This window comes from Aptenodytes forsteri, unplaced genomic scaffold (genome assembly GCF_000699145.1).
Source record: "Aptenodytes forsteri isolate BGI_AS27 unplaced genomic scaffold, ASM69914v1 Scaffold35, whole genome shotgun sequence".
NCBI classification, from domain to species: domain Eukaryota; kingdom Metazoa; phylum Chordata; class Aves; order Sphenisciformes; family Spheniscidae; genus Aptenodytes; species Aptenodytes forsteri.
Genome location: NW_008795334.1, coordinates 1,313,781 through 1,330,801, shown reverse-complemented (window position 1 = coordinate 1,330,801; position 17,021 = coordinate 1,313,781). Strand labels below are relative to the sequence as shown.

Here is a 17,021-nt window from a genome sequence, read left to right as displayed (position 1 = left end):
CCCCCCCCGCCCCGGGCCGGGCCGTGCCGGGCCGTGCCGTCCGTCCCCCACCTTCCCCGGTCGAGTCTCGTGGGAAGCTGTAACCGAGCTGTGTGCTGGCGCGGGGAAAAGCGAGTGCCAGCGCTCGCAGGCGCCTGGTGCCAGCCGGCCTCGGGCGCCAGCAGGGGCGGGAAGGGATTCCTCTTGAGGCGGTGGCACTGTCCCCGGCTGTGGGGCATCTCCGGGCCGGGAGCCGCCGGAGCGCGCAGGCTGCCTTCCGAGGATCGACTTCAAGAGGAGGAAAGCGTTCAAGCCACAGCCGCCTCGGTAGGCGAGGCGTATCCTGACGAGCGTAATAGCTTAACGCGGGTATTTTCGTACGCCCTTTGTAAGGCCTGCTGCCCTATCAGCCCCAGTCTTACGTAAAACTGATACGTCATGGCCGTGTTGGGGTTGAACTTTGCAGTAACTATATATATAAAATGAAGCGTAGTCTTACAGGATTTGCATTGGTCTGAGAAGAGAGCCCTGGCTTTTCCTTTAGGCCACAGGTCCCATGAAATTTAAATTCTGACCAGTTTTGTCCCGCTTCACGTAATCACTTACGGTTGAATTGCTGCAAATACCTTTTTCTTTAATGGCTTCTTGCATGTGTATGGATTAGTATGACAAATGTTCTCTAAACATGCTGATTAAGTTTTCCTTTTTCAGCTGCTCTAGTATCACCAAAGCTTAGGAAACAACACTGCTCATCTCGTGCCGTATATTTATCGTAGTCATAATGAGTAAGTTCACTGAGCTCTGTTGAGTTGATTTTTCTGGGCTTTTGTCACATTAGCAACAACTAATAGTCAATAAGAGCTTATCTGACTTCTTTTGGTGAAATTGTTCTTCTGTAAGGTTCAGATCAGTGCATGCACACGTGCAGATGCTTCTGTACTGCAGAGGACTGAAATAAAAGGAAAGCTGTTGAGACTCTTATGGAATAAACAGTTTTATAAAATATCATTTTGTTGAGAGGTGCATTATTCATATATGATTAGTCATACTTTGTATGACTTGATTTACCAGCACTGCTTAATTTTTTTTTTTTTTAAATTTATTTATTCTTTTAATGAGTGCTTTCCAAAGCAGCCAGTCTGCCTGTTGCATTTCTGGTTGGAGGAGTTATATACTCTCTCTACAGAAGTGTTTGTACTGCCTAAAAGAAACTGGTTGCTAATACAGGTTTGGCCTGTACTGCATACAATGTCAATATTTACCAAGATAAGCTGTTTTTAATACAAATTATTATTAATTGCTGCGGCCTTTTTTTTTTTTTAAATTTATTTTTCCTTTTAATGAGTGCTTTCCAAAGCAGCCAGTCTGCCTGTTGCATTTCTGGTTGGAGGAGTTATATACTCTCTCTACAGAAGTGTTTGTACTGCCTAAAAGAAACTGGTTGCTAATACAGGTTTGGCCTGTACTGCATACAACTCTACTTTTGGCTAGTCTTTTGAAATTGAAGATTGCCTGTCCAGGGTGTTTTCTCAATAGGCTTTTTACATATTTGTCTTGTAATTTGTCTGTTGTAAATGTTGCAAAATTTAAGATTCTTCTGTATAAAATGTTTTATACAATGTTTTGTGCTTTTCTACGTAATTTCTGTAGCAAGTTGCTCTTAATGTGTAATGCACACAGTTTAGTTTTTCTTAATTGGTAGCTGTGGTTTGTACAGAGTGTACACAGTGAAATGAAATGGCAACACTGGCTAATAGTTTTGTAGTGCTCTGTATTTGTTCTTTTATCAATACTTGTATTTTAAAGATTTTGAGGTAGTATGACGAGAATGGGACTTAATGTATCAGTAAGCCAATATTATCCAATAGCTTTGTATCTTTTTTTTTTTTTTACCCTCTTAAGATCATCTAGAGGTATTTGGAAAAACTGCATACCATATCGTATGGGGAAAAACCCTAACGTTAGAATGACGTTGAAAAGTGGATGTTTGAAGGGAGGCAGTGAAAGCATGCTGTGTACTCCCATTTTGTAACTCCTAAACATGGGTAAAATAAGCGCATATCAGTACTTAAAAGCTAACTTTCCATAACATGCTGGTATAGCTGGACCACTTTCCCCTCTTTTTCCTTCCAAAATGGTTGCCTGAAACATCTTTTTTTCCTCCCCGTTAGGATGGCAAGCTTCAATGAAAAGTGGGAGTCTGTCTTATGTTCTACCATGCAATCGTCTGCCTGTGCAGTTGATGAGTCAAGTGAGAGTTTATACCTCCAATGGTCAGAAAAAAGATCTTGGATCAGAAGATACAAATAGATCAACCCCTGAAGAAACCCTGCATAAAGTTGGAACAGGTAGTACTAAGCTAAAATAAAGTGTTTATATAAATGTAAAAACTTTATGTAGTTAACAATTGATAACTTTTTTTTTTTCAATTGTGTGATATTCTGGTTGCAGAATTCTTAGTATTTGTTGCTTGTGGGCATCAATGTATAAATTTCAAATGCATAAGAAGGGAGGAATGCTGAAATTTATTTCTCTGTCATTCCAGTATTTAAAGGATTTAAGTTTAGAGTAATCAAATTTAAAGTGGTGATGATAAAATGTGGATGTCAGAAAGGATTAGGTAACTTAAGGGATAAGAAATGGAATGTATTACTTGTCTTTTACCACTTCGCTTGCTTACTTGAATTCTTTTTGTAGTATTTCAGGTTTGTTGTGTGAAATGAACTAGTGATAAAGATTGAATGAATGTCAATACTGAGCACTGTGACTTCTCCAGGTCAGGCTATAGATGACTGGTAAAGAAGGTTGAGCTGTTTCATCTGCTAGAGCTTTCTAATCTGACAGTTGTCACACCTGCAGCATTCACATTAAACACTTGGTATAATGGACATAACCTGACCCTCCTTGCTGTTCAATTTGATTGTCAATCTTGTGCTAGTTAGGTGCTTGTGAAATTCAGAACTGTCTTGTCCTTGCTCCATTGTAGCATCCTCTATTTTTTCTGCTTATTAAGTGTAGGACTGTACAGGTATGTGTTTGGAAGACTACTGTGCTTAAGAGGTAACAAATGCATTTTAAAATGAAAGCTTTCTTTCTATGTGCTTTTGTCTAAAACTAAGTGGTCTACTAAAGAAAATTTTCTTCTCTTCATTGTCAGCTTAGCAGGCATTCGTTATTTCTTTAGTAACTTGTAAATTCCTGAGGCTTGCAGCAGTATTTAAAAGCTAGTAACTATAGCCAACTAAGAGTATTATTTTTCTGATGTTTGGAAGTAGAAAGGTGGATCTTAAATGTTGGTCTGAGTGTAACAATTAGATAGTATTTCTTAAGTCTGTGATTGGATTTTAGAAGAGGATAATACTTAAGACCGTTTATGTTTCTTGGACAGTCTTGAGCTGAAGATGGTTGCCAGAGGGCAAGATTCTTGCAGAAGAATGTCTGCCTGAATACAGTGAAAAGACTGTAGAGCCAGTTGTAGTTGTTGGTATTTTCTGAGTTCTTAATGTGCAGTTACTGGTGTTAAAAGTCAGACATGTGAAAATAGTCTAGCACTACTGCTTTCATGATTGCCTTAAGTTTATATAATTATTGACTATCATCAGAAGGGGTGTTCCCACCCTGTTTTCTGGGGCCTAGTGGATAGATCGTTCTTACGCGTTATGGACATGTTACTGCTGTTTATTTAAAAACCCATGATATTTTGATAGAATTCTGAAAAGGTAATACGCTGCTTGTAAAGATTGCCATAATTTTCCAGCAACTTAAATATTTAGCAAATAATGGATCTCTTTTGGACCTCCATTTCTTTATCAATAAGCTTAGGAAATGCTTTTCCTGTTAATGTGATATTGAAAATATTAATGTATTCATCTTGAAAGTTCTGTCAGATCAACCTCTGCTTGTCTGAAAAACAGTAATTGTGAATGGACCTCCATTTCTTTATCAATAAGCTTAGGAAATGCTTTTCCTGTTAATGTGATATTGAAAATATTAATGTATTCATCTTGAAAGTTCTGTCAGATCAACCTCTGCTTGTCTGAAAAACAGTAATTGTGAATTGAAGTATTCAGTTTGTTTTTTTTTTTTTTCTTCTCAATGTGGATGTCAGAAAGGATTAGGTAACTTAAGGGATAAGAAATGGAATGTATTACTTGTCTTTTACCACTTCGCTTGCTTACTTGAATTCTTTTTGTAGTATTTCAGGTTTGTTGTGTGAAATGAACTAGTGATAAAGATTGAATGAATGTCAATACTGAGCACTGTGACTTCTCCAGGTCAGGCTATAGATGACTGGTAAAGAAGGTTGAGCTGTTTCATCTGCTAGAGCTTTCTAATCTGACAGTTGTCACACCTGCAGCATTCACATTAAACACTTGGTATAATGGACATAACCTGACCCTCCTTGCTGTTCAATTTGATTGTCAATCTTGTGCTAGTTAGGTGCTTGTGAAATTCAGAACTGTCTTGTCCTTGCTCCATTGTAGCATCCTCTATTTTTTCTGCTTATTAAGTGTAGGACTGTACAGGTATGTGTTTGGAAGACTACTGTGCTTAAGAGGTAACAAATGCATTTTAAAATGAAAGCTTTCTTTCTATGTGCTTTTGTCTAAAACTAAGTGGTCTACTAAAGAAAATTTTCTTCTCTTCATTGTCAGCTTAGCAGGCATTCGTTATTTCTTTAGTAACTTGTAAATTCCTGAGGCTTGCAGCAGTATTTAAAAGCTAGTAACTATAGCCAACTAAGAGTATTATTTTTCTGATGTTTGGAAGTAGAAAGGTGGATCTTAAATGTTGGTCTGAGTGTAACAATTAGATAGTATTTCTTAAGTCTGTGATTGGATTTTAGAAGAGGATAATACTTAAGACCGTTTATGTTTCTTGGACAGTCTTGAGCTGAAGATGGTTGCCAGAGGGCAAGATTCTTGCAGAAGAATGTCTGCCTGAATACAGTGAAAAGACTGTAGAGCCAGTTGTAGTTGTTGGTATTTTCTGAGTTCTTAATGTGCAGTTACTGGTGTTAAAAGTCAGACATGTGAAAATAGTCTAGCACTACTGCTTTCATGATTGCCTTAAGTTTATATAATTATTGACTATCATCAGAAGGGGTGTTCCCACCCTGTTTTCTGGGGCCTAGTGGATAGATCGTTCTTACGCGTTATGGACATGTTACTGCTGTTTATTTAAAAACCCATGATATTTTGATAGAATTCTGAAAAGGTAATACGCTGCTTGTAAAGATTGCCATAATTTTCCAGCAACTTAAATATTTAGCAAATAATGGATCTCTTTTGGACCTCCATTTCTTTATCAATAAGCTTAGGAAATGCTTTTCCTGTTAATGTGATATTGAAAATATTAATGTATTCATCTTGAAAGTTCTGTCAGATCAACCTCTGCTTGTCTGAAAAACAGTAATTGTGAATTGAAGTATTCAGTTTGTTTTTTTTTTTTTTCTTCTCACTGATGCACTGTGATTTTGTCCAGTCTCTAGGCTGAGGTAGTAAACTTTAAAAGGGTACTTGGTGTACGTAGATCTCGGTGCATAGATATAAATCTTGATACTTTTGTGCCTTTTTATATTTTATTGACTTTTTATTGAGTCATATCCTCAAATTTCAAAACCAGCTAATATACTTTGTTTTCATTCTGGCTCCAGCTTGTGACACAAGAGTTGTGGATTTTGGTTTATATATTCTGTATTTTAAGGAGCTAGCTTTTTGTAGGGTAAAAAGCTTCGGTCCCTTAAAATTGAATTACAGCTTGAAAGCTCCATGAGACTCGGGTGATCAGCAGCCATAAACTATATAGAATTCATTGTATTTGCTAATATAAAATTTTGTATAAAACTTGCCCCAAACTATAAGTACACTGTTAAAATATTTTTTTAAAAATTCAGGATGCTTTCTGAAGTATGTTGCAAGTTGGTGCTCTTCTGCAAGCTGCTAGGAGTTTTTTGATAAGTGCTATATTAAATGTATTATTTTGTTGGTTTTTTTTTTTTTACTATTTCTGTATTTTATTTTGGAAGTTTTAAATGTTGGAAAACTAGCAAAAATGTTTTTTAATTGTCAGGGTGGAAAGCAATATTAAGACATATTCTTATTTTGTTATGTCAACCAAACTTACTAAAAAGAAAAGTAGGTACTTCCATATTTACAGTGAGCTTTATTTTTATTTTACAGGACAAGATACGACCAATGCAGGTCAAAAGCAGTCTTTCCTTAAAGAGCCAATCCAAGTGAAAGGTAAAGAAATACTTCCTGTATTGAAACTTGACTGCTGTCTCTAGTAGTCAAAAGAGATATGTGTAAGGAGACTATGTTTCCTCTTCAATTGTGTAACAAGTTATGTGAATAACATTTTAAAACACACTTGTATGTCAGCTTTGTTTGGTACCCAGTTGTTTGAAAATGACTCCTGAAAAATCAAATGTAGCAGTATTCCTTCTAATTACTCACTCTTCTGTGTCTGTTTTTAATTGTTTCATTTAAGATGATGAGTTTGTCAGGAAAAGACTAATTTGTTTTCTCATCTGTTACCACAGTCTGTCCTCCTTGCATGTTTTTAGGCATGTCCATTCATCATCTCAGACTTAATGTGGCTAAGCTGAATACTTGATCTTTCCCTGTTCCTTGTTCTAAGTCTTCCTCTGTTCCTTCTTATTGCTGAGTTAATCTAATCAGTGTTGCTTCTAAATATATTTTGACCACATGAACTGCCTAATCTGAGTCCTGTAATGTTCCCATTTGTGCCTGTAGTAAATACATGCTTTGGTCTTTAGTTACATTGTTTAAAAACATAAGTGGATAAAATAAGAGCATAACTTTCTTTCATATTTTTAATTTATCTTGACTTGATTTCACACCATCTTCATTCCAATAGTTTCTATTACGTTATTGTGAGAATTATGCTATTAAAAACTCCTTTGCTTTTGATCATTCCTACCCTTCTATGTATGGAAAGAACTTTATCAAAATAGAAATTGCCATTTCTCTTTAAACTCTGTAAAAAAAAAAAAGGAAATTTCTGGAGTGAAAGTGACTCAGCAGGCTATAAACTGTATCAAAATTCCTTCCTGTCTTTCCCCAAATTTAAAGAAACATCAAATCATAATACTGGCTAGAAACAAGGTGAGATCAGTGTGTCTCTGTGTTTATTTTCTGTACACTCTTGTCTACATCCTTTATGTCAATTTCTCTGGGTCTGTTGTCACTTAGTGTATGCATGCAGGGGGAACATACAGGGTAGATAGGAGAAATTAGGTACACTGTGAAATAATTGTAAAAACAGCTATATCTTTCAGTGAGAAGAGTTTTGCCTCTGTAGATTATAGACACACAAGTAAGAATGTTTATGTTAAAGATTTTGATAGTGTCTAGAAAGTGGAATACTAGTCTTCAGATGCTGCTGTGACTTAGAAACTTATTGATCCAAGTATTACTTGGATTTTTAAAGGATCACTAATGATTTTTTTAAAGGATCACTAATCTTAAAAATTTGTGCTATTTAAAGTGTTTTATTTACATCATCTTTTATTGGGCTTTGTCCTTCTCTTGGAAATACCAAATTGATTTTTTTTTCCCCCTCCACTTTTATTGCCAATTTGATACAGTTATTTGAACTAGGGGTAGGATTGTTGAGACATTCTGCAGTGTACAATTGGTTATAGTATTTTCTTTTAGTGAAATTTACCTGTGTTTCTGAAAGATGGATTAGTAAGTGTTTGATAAATCCACAAGTTATTTTTTACTAAGGCTAATGCACTTTGGATATATATCTGTTTTAAATAAGAAAAGACGGGAAGCATTCTTCTTGTTTAAAAATGTTCATCCTGTTCTAACCTTATTAAATGGTGGACTGTTTTTAGGAAAACTCTAACTTTTTTGTCACCTTCGCTCAGGAGCATCGTGGGGTAAATGTGATTACTCAAGTACTTAAAAAAAATGTTTAAGTTCAAACTGGATTACAGAAATTGGATTTTTATGGTAAATATTGATACTTGTAGTGTTAGTGCATTGTTGAGTGTCAAGCAATATATTTTGCCTTTAAGCTTTCAAAACTCAGAAATAAGACAATGGAGAACTCTGGGGAAAATTTTTCTCAAAGTGTTTAAATGCAGTATCTTTCTGTAAGTATCCTGTGACTTAAAGAGAAGTTCTGGACTAACTATAGAAATCGTATCAATCCTGTGATATGCAGGAAGTTCATGTGTGTTCATAAGTCGTCTTGCCTGCAGAATTTGTTTTCATTTGTATTCTTTAATGTTATGTCCTTCAGCAATTGTAACTCTTCTTCCAATAAGCATAACGTTTTTAATGGAAATGAGTGTACAGTGACTTACATTTGAAAATAAGATGAAGTTATGTACATATAGACAAGCAGGAAATAATGGCATAAATTTAAAATTTCGTTTATCCTTTTTCTGAATACGTGTGGTGGTATTTTCCTTGTGCATGAAAATCTGATGTGATTAGAGTACATCTTCTAGACATACAAAGCATTATAAATAAAGAATGTATTAAAGTATTTTTAATTGTTATAAATGCCCGATACTAAGTGTGCTAATTTTGAAAGTAATAATTGAGAAAAACGATGTATACAGTCTGTCTCAGTTCTCTGTATGGTTTGCAAAGGTCAATCAATTCCACCTTCTGCAGATAAGATTAAGTATTGGGGGAAAAAAAAAAGAAATGCAGCTCTGTGTTGCCATCTCAGTTGCTAGAGCGAGGGTTTCCAAATTGCCGTATTTGAATGCTCTCTTAGTAGCCAAACACCATCTCTGACATCAAAGTTGGAGAAGTAGCTGGCAGTGGCAGTTAAGTGTGTGGGATGTTTGAGAGTCCTGAACTACAACTTAGCAAGTAGCGTTTCTGGAGGTAAATCATTCTACTCTTACTTATTTCCACAATGAAGAACATTCCTTTCTCTTCACTGTAAGTTTTCTATCTCGCTGACAAGCATTGTTTTTCAGATCTCCACTTAGAGGTGTCATGATATGACACTAGATTGAATTATCTTTTGAAGTTTCTGCTGTTGTCTCCGTGAGTGACTTAACTTCCTTGTCTATTTCTGTTTTTAAGTGAAAGCAGTCCTTAAAAAAAGAGAGTATGGACCAAAATACACACAGAATAACTTCATCACTGGAGTCAGAGCAATAAATGAGTTTTGTCTTAAATCCAGGTATGATGGGTTTGAGTTGAAATTTAAATTGTGAATATTTGTTTGTTCGTATGTGCTTCAAAAGTAATAGTGATTGTAGGGTGATTTTGCATAGCAACTTTTTCTAAACACTTTTGCGGTATACATAATCATAAGTGCCTGAAGTTAGTTCTTGTTTACTTAGTGTTACAGTGGATTAGGGACTTGCATTTAGTCTGCATGTTTCCGTAGTTGCTTCTTAAAGTAATTTATTTGTACTTACATGACCATAAATCTAGCTGGGGGCAGAGAGTGGCTAGTTATAGGGGGGAATGGCAAATAACTCTTGTTTCAGCATTTTGCGGTCATGATGGTTTGATGTGAACATCTCTAAAAGATCAGTGGAAACCTCATGTTACGTGAGGTCTGTAATTTGGAATAAAACATAATCTGGTTCATTGTAACTTAACTATTGTTACTTGATTCATATTTACTGCCTTTTACTATGTGCCATGCCTGCCAGCAGGTCTTACTGAGTATCGCTATAGTTGAGGTGTCTGTCAGATTTCATGCATGTTATGTGTGTGACCCATATTAAATCCAAAGACTTAGCAGCTTTGTTTATAACTCTTTATGCTGTCACTGTTCTTCCCCAGTTTTTACATACAGTGTATGTCACGCAACTTGGTCTTTGCTGAAAATCCAGTGGCAAATTATGCTTAGTCCTCTGCCATATTTTTATCATAACTGGCTGCTTGTGCAGAGAAATAACTAGCTAAAGTTTTGCAACAAAGGGGGGGGGGGGGGGCTAAAAATGAAATGTTCTGTTGTATTTTAAAAAAAAAAAAAGTCCCTGATGCTTCTCCATGTAGGCCCTAATGTGACATGTTCTGTTGTATTTTAAAAAAAAAAAAAGTCCCTGATGCTTCTCCATGTAGATGCCCTAATGTGTAGCTCAGCACAGGAAATTTTTCTGTTCCCCCAAGTAGTTTTATCTCCAGCCTTTTGCAGCTTGTGCTGGGTGTGTAGGTTTTGAGGTTAAATTTCTTAACTTTTCATGTCACATGACTTCTGATTTCCATTTAGAGATGTTAAGCCATGAACCCTCTTGTTTAGCACTTGTGCACATTATCAGTTACACGCAGATCATTCATTGGATGTTTTATTATTTGTCTTCCACGTATAGTATTTCATAGTGCGAAGACGTGATTTGGACTTTTGAGCGTGGAAAGCACAGTGGTTTTCAATAGCATTCTAGAGATCGCTTGCTTCATGTTGCATATCTGTTCTGTTTGGCTCAAGTAAACAACTTCAGTTTTTTGTACTGCAAATTAATAATATCAAAATTGTGGAAGATCACTCAGACATAAAAGTAAAATTAGACTAATATGAACTTTTCTATCACTAAGCTGTTTGTCCACTTCCCTTAGTGATTTAGACCAGCTGAGAAAAATTAGACGACGAAGCCCCCATGATGACACTGAGACTTTCACTGTGTACCTGAGATCGGATGTAGAGGCAAAGTAAGAACATTTTTATAAAGGAAAATGTTTGGATCATTTGAAATGGATTATATGAGAGAGAGAGAGAAAGAGAAAAAACTTTTAGAAGTCAGGTTTACAATGTGAAAGGGCAATAATATTTTCCATTTTCTATCTGAACACGTTTTATATCCTCATTATTGTAATAATTATATGGCGTATATAAAATTGGAGGGTATGTTTCACGTGTCCAAGGATTAAGTGCTTGTCCTCAGCCCCCTCTTGCCCAGCTTTTTATTCTGTAAAGTAGTCTGCGTGGCTTCTTATCAGAAAGAAAGATGTGATGTTCTGCTTTTAGGAAAGGCATTTGTAATGTAGTCAAACTGAAAAAAAGTTGCATAAATAGAACCATTGTTAAGTTACTTTTACCCTGTGCAGGTCTCTTGAAGTTTGGGGTAGTCCAGAGGCTCTTGCTAGAGAAAGAAAACGACGTAAAGAGGCAGAGATCAAGTACAGAGAAAGTGAGTACAGAGTTTTCAAATAACTTCAAATGTAAACAACAAAGTATGGTTGTTAGAAATCCACTAGATGGTGTGCTACTTCAGGGAGAACATACGAATTTGGAATTAGCAATTACTGATAAGGTTTTATAGCATAGTGTTAGAGTAACACATTAGTATCTATGCAGATACAATCTGTTACTATCTTAAAATTTATCTGTGATATAACAAGAATATACATTCAGTTGAGATCTATAGTCATGCTTTGTTTTTCGGGGGGCTTTCAATTTTTAGATTATAATTAACAACTTCAGTGGTTTTGGATTTTTTTTTTATTGAGAATTTTGAAAAGACTTAAAACCAATCCAAATCTTGATACCGTACCGTTACTCACTTATTTTTCCTCTGAAATGAATTCAGCTTACTTTTTGCTTCAGAAGGGGGGGAAATGCCCCCAAATCATGTTTTTGCTTAAAATCATTGTCATCCTTGCTGGTATTATCAATAACAGGTACCGTCAAATCAGTAGTTTGTAATGGATTTTGATCTGTCTAGTCAGTTGAAATCACAGGAGAGGCAATATTGCTTCAAGGTACTTATTCCAATTATGCACCTTAAAATTAGAGGTCTCTTCACTTTTTTTTTTTTTTTTTTTTTTTGAAACAGTTGTGCCACTGGAACACCCTCCTAGTAAAAAGGCTAGGGCTGCAGGCACTCGTTAAGGTACCTGTAAGTGTTTATACTGAGCCTGCAGTCATAGCTTCAGAATTTTTAGTGACCGGCAGAATAATTCTTGGACGTAATCCAAAAAATGAGACTGAAAAAATACTACTCAGTCATAATAGCATACTGAAACATTGTATACTTTAAGTGGTAACTCCCTTTTACAGACTGTCCTTGTACTCCACTGGCTGTTTTAATCTATTTAAATTATTGCGCACAATGTATTTTGTATAACTTTGTAAGGGAGAATCTAGCACTACAGCTTCTAGATACTGTAGTATACCAATGTTTATTTTGAAGTTACTAAACATCATTAGTGGATGGAAAAATACTGATGTTGAGACTTGCTTTGAAACGCCCTTATCCCTCTCTTTCGTGGTTAAGGGACGGGAGGGGGGCAGTAGAATGCCTGGATTTGGTGCAGTGTATTTTGAGTTTTTCTTTCTGTGTATCATCCTTTGTTGGTAGAAATGGCAACGATGTATAGGATCATAACAGATTGTATTTGGCATTTTGCGTAAGTATATAACAATATGTGTATCTGATTAACAATACCAGGAGAGGAGTTTTTCACAAAGAAAGACAGACCATGTAGCTCTTACTGGAAGTTGGCTGCTGCATAAAAAAAAAAAAATACTTCAGTTCCTGAAACTACTGGTTACTAGTACGTATTCATGGTAACAATTTTGTATTGCAGATCTATTTAGAAACCAAAGGCTGTTGAGGGAATACAAGGAGTTCTTTGGAAATACTAAGGTAAGAGATGTTTTAAAGTTTTTGGCTAGAAAAATGCCACGAGATGTACGATGACACCTTTTGAAGGAAAAAATTGTGAAACAGTTGCATAAGCTTAACTAACTGAATATTATTGGAAGATTTATTTGCACTGTAATATACCAGATCTATCTCTGATTGTAATGCAGTGGTAAATGTTCTCATGCCAGTTTAAATGGGTTCCTAGTTCCTACTGTGGCAGTGTAACCCACCAGTAAGGCTTTTTTTTTTTTTTTTAAAGTCAATCGCCTTCTTATTAACAAAATTGCAGCTGTATTTGTGATTTCATCTATAGCCTATAAACATGTATAGTAAATATATTATTAATTTAAAGAAATGAAATAGGTTTAGTAAGGAAAAAAACCTAAAACATTAACACTTTGCTCTGTGCCTTACTGGTCCTTCCTCTTTGCTTAAGCAGACCCATTCCCTAGATCCAGGTGCTCTGCTATGGTAGAATGATTTCTTAATCTTTCTGCTGCACAGCTGGCTCCTGTCCTTATGGTTGCAGTGGCCCCTGCTGGAGGCTTTGTTGGTTGTTTATCCTTTTTATAGCCATCCATTTGTGGAAATGTGTAAGACCCAACTGCAGTTTGGGTGAGCATTCAGTGGTAAATTAGCAGGCTTCAAGGACTGTAGCTTCACTTTTGCAATACAGGGCAATGCAAAGTTTTTATTTAATAATTTGTATGGTAGGTCCTTCATGAGGTCAAGATTTGGTTATTTTATTTTAACAATCTCTTATTTCTTTATGTAGCCACGCTCCAGTGCAGCAGCTATGTTTTTCAAGGGACCAGGGAAGGTGGTAATGGTAGCTATTTGCATGTAAGTTTAAAAAAATAAATGTTTTTTTTATGCAAGTATAAACCAATTTATTTTTATTATCCTGGAAATGATAACAGTTTGTATTCAAGCTAAAGGTACCTGTGTCTCTGTAACTGAAGTTAATAGATTTGTTTATTCATTGATGATGGGAGAGAGTTTAGGTAAATACATTCATCAAAATATAGAGATCAGGGATAGAATATATCTCTGATCAGAGAAGAGCAAATTTTTTGAAGTTGATCAGACTAAACAGTTCATTAAAGTAAAAACTAAAATTTTGAAGGACATGGAGAGGCAGGCATTTAAAGTTATCCTTTTTTCTTGCTCCTTCTTGAGAGGAAGATTTTCATACGTTTTAAACAATCTTCCATATAACCAACAGAAAAGAATTCACTTTTCTCTGTTATTCAACTCTTTTCCTCTCTAACTGAAAAGGGGATATTTTAGGACGTTTTTGCCTTTCACATGTCTTACAAGTTTGAATGAATGAAACAAAACTAAACTAACCATCCTGGTTTTAGTCTCTGTGTTCATTTGCTTATCTGGCATGAAATACACAGAAGTGTGTTAAGTTTCTCTCAGGAAATGATGGCTAAAATTTACTTGCCATAAAACCTGTGAATTTTTAAAATAAACTTGATTTTATAAAAGGTATTTGCTAAGACACTATCGATATAAGGGAGCAAAATAGAAACATAGGGAAAATGCTTTTTTGGCACAGGAAACAACATTTTGACCAGGAAATAACTCCTTGAGTTTTCCTACAAAACTATATGCTTTTTGCTTAGGGGGGGAGGGGAGGGAACCACAAAGGTGTTTTGACTAAGAACCTCCCTCTTTATTGAGTATTCTACTAGTAACTCTTCAGAGCTTTCTAAGTTAAAAACATATAAGAACTGCTAGTTGGGAGTGTTCAAAGGGGGGGGGAAGAAAAGGGGGAGCGATGTTGTATGGTCACTTCCACCTCCTTCACTTTCTTAAAATGATCTAGAGAAAACAGACCTTTCCTCCTGCTTTGTAAATAGGTCATTGCTATAAACATTGCACTCTCTTCATAAATACCTTTTGGATGATTAGGTACTTCTATAGAAGAATGCCTGGCAGCCAGGCTAGCAGAAGTTTGTAGAGCCTGTTGTGTTGCTCAGTCATCTTTTTGTGGAGCTTTTTTAGAAGTTAAAGGATCTCGTGGCCCTCAAATACCTGATGACTTTTCAGAGATTTAAGTCAAGGCCACCATCAGTGCCCCTTTCTTTGTGGCCCCTGACATCAGCATGATTTTTAATGGCTTCTGGTTTTGGGTCAAGGAAGGCCAATCTGTCTTAACTTCTCCAGCTGGAATGATTTGGTAGGCTTTTCACAAACTTCAGGCTTCCCCAGTGAGGATGAAACGTGGCTCAATCAAAAGCAGAGTTCTCCTCTACAGATCCATGTGGGAGGGTATAGACCAGCTGCACTGGCACTCTGAAAAACACAGTGTGTTTTTGTTGTGTAAGCCTACATGCTTAATAGAATTCTGTGTGTGAGGAAAAACTTTGAAGCTCTGTTAGAAAAATACAGGAAGGTACTGATTCTTATCAAAAAGGGAATGATCTATTATTAGCAAAACATTCTTCAGAGTCTGGCATTGTTGACGTGATTTCATTGTCATGCTGATGCTTTACCGTTTAAACAATACAAAGTTTGCACAGTATATAGTATTTTTAAAAAATACTAGTGGTCAAGGTTGTTAGTAACGTTACTGCTTCTTTGGAAATAGATGTGATGAAATGTGTTTAGTTCTCAAATCTAGAGCCTAAATAGAAGATTTTTTCCATAGATTCATAATAGATCTGAGTATTTTCAGTTTGATTTTCTTAATTTTGACTTTTTTTTTTTACTGTTCTTTCTTCAAAAGCCTAAATATTTTATGTAGGTAGACAGGGATGGTTGTGTAAATCAGACCAGGTCCTTCTAGACCATTATCTTATGTTGTAAGGTAGAGTATAAAAAGTGGGCAATCACATGATGGTACAATTCCCTATATATAGATTTCTCAATTCCCCGTAATTCCTGTTCCCCATATACATCTTGGGGTTTTGAGGTGGTTATCTTTGAAACACATTTGGAATGATAAATATGTCAAAGCAAGTATTAATGCCCTTTAATTTTTTCAAGTTTACAGTTCAGTGAGGATAGATTTATTTGAATTTGTTTTAATTTTACTTTAAATTGTTACGTTAGGAACCTTGATTTGAATAATTGATTTTGATCTACTTTTGCATTTGTGTATTTTTGTTTTTTTTTTTCTAATGAAAGGCTGATTCTGTTCATGTATTAGTACATTTTAAAGTTAGCAATTAAATTTAGACTTTACACTAAAATTGACAAGACTTCTGACAGCAAGGAAGATGTGTATCTGTTTCAACGCTTCCCCTCCCCCCCCCATTTTGTTGGTGAATGTCTGCCTCCTATGTGGACTTTGGAATAGTTATAAACAGTTGTGTTGAATGAAATTGCTTATTTTGTAGGTGCAGAAGAGAGGCTTATTAGAAAATGCTGTATAGTAGTAGGTCTAATAAGCAAGAGAATTGTACCTAATGAATCATGGTTTTGGGGTTGGGTTTTTTCCCCATTATTTCTTGGCGTCATGTCCAAAACATTACAATAAATCTTTTTCAGACTTTACCCTTAGCTTTGGTTTAAGTTCTGTTAAGATTTCCTAGTCTTTCAGATCCATGCAGATAGAAACGAGGTAGCTAAATCAGTCAGTTCAGTTAATTTCAGCACAATAGAGAAAATACTTTCTGAATTGGTGGTCACTGATGTAAAAGATAACTTTGTTTCAAACTGATTCAGAGTATTTTAGCTGCCTTCTCAGAATCTGCTGGTTTTGGATTATTTTTCTTCTGCTGTTTAAAATCTTTGTAGTATTTCTTCAACAGAATTTAGGCTTTCATAGGGCTTATTATTTTCAAATGCAGTGGTGAATTTGTTTTTTAAAGCAATACATATTTTTCTTGCAGTAAAAACCTGACTTTTTTTTTTTCCCCTCCCAAAACTGACTTTTATCTATTGTCTTACATTGATGTGAACATCTAGTCAGACAGGAAACACCAAATAGCCTTGATGGCTCTGTAGACTTACTAGGTGTTTTTGTAATTATTTCCCGTGTAACATTCATCTTTCTATCCTATGTCTCCAACTTACTGGACATCGTTAACAGATTGATTTTGCTGGGCCTGACATTTGAAAATCTCAGTGTGGTTTCTTTTTAGATTTGTAGGCTGTCAAATCCCCCCACAAATTCGGAATTTGTAGGGGTGAAATAAAATATCAGCTGAGTGCTTATTGTGTCATCTGAACAGGTGGGGGCCTCACAACTGAATTGTACCTTCAGATAAGCTGTCAACTCCATTAATACTACATTGAGAAGAACATTACAAAAGTCAAGAGACTGTGCTCATGAATCCCACTGTAATTTATTTCATTTTCTTTCTATGCTAAAGATGCACTATGCTGTGAGTTGGAAGAACTTGTAATTAACACAGGGAGTTTAAATTATGGTTTAGTGTTAAAACAGCCTTCCTTTCTTCTGGGGTTATCCACTAACTTACGGATTTTT

At 35.7% G+C, this 17,021-nt stretch overlaps 1 protein-coding gene across 1 annotated transcript in view; it reads left to right on the top strand.

Annotated features, from left to right (window-relative positions):
* Nucleotides 1-725: 725 nt before the first annotated feature.
* The window catches only part of SLC30A9 (solute carrier family 30 member 9), a 42,041-nt gene continuing 25,745 nt past the window's right edge, over nucleotides 726-17,021 (top strand). The window contains exons 1-8 of the mRNA XM_009280127.1: nucleotides 726-764; nucleotides 2,151-2,327; nucleotides 6,162-6,224; nucleotides 9,060-9,159; nucleotides 10,548-10,640; nucleotides 11,037-11,119; nucleotides 12,519-12,577; nucleotides 13,353-13,420. Coding sequence (XP_009278402.1) covers nucleotides 761-764; nucleotides 2,151-2,327; nucleotides 6,162-6,224; nucleotides 9,060-9,159; nucleotides 10,548-10,640; nucleotides 11,037-11,119; nucleotides 12,519-12,577; nucleotides 13,353-13,420 — 647 coding nt within the window. The 5' untranslated portion in view covers nucleotides 726-760. The remainder of the gene's footprint in view (nucleotides 765-2,150; nucleotides 2,328-6,161; nucleotides 6,225-9,059; nucleotides 9,160-10,547; nucleotides 10,641-11,036; nucleotides 11,120-12,518; nucleotides 12,578-13,352; nucleotides 13,421-17,021) is intronic.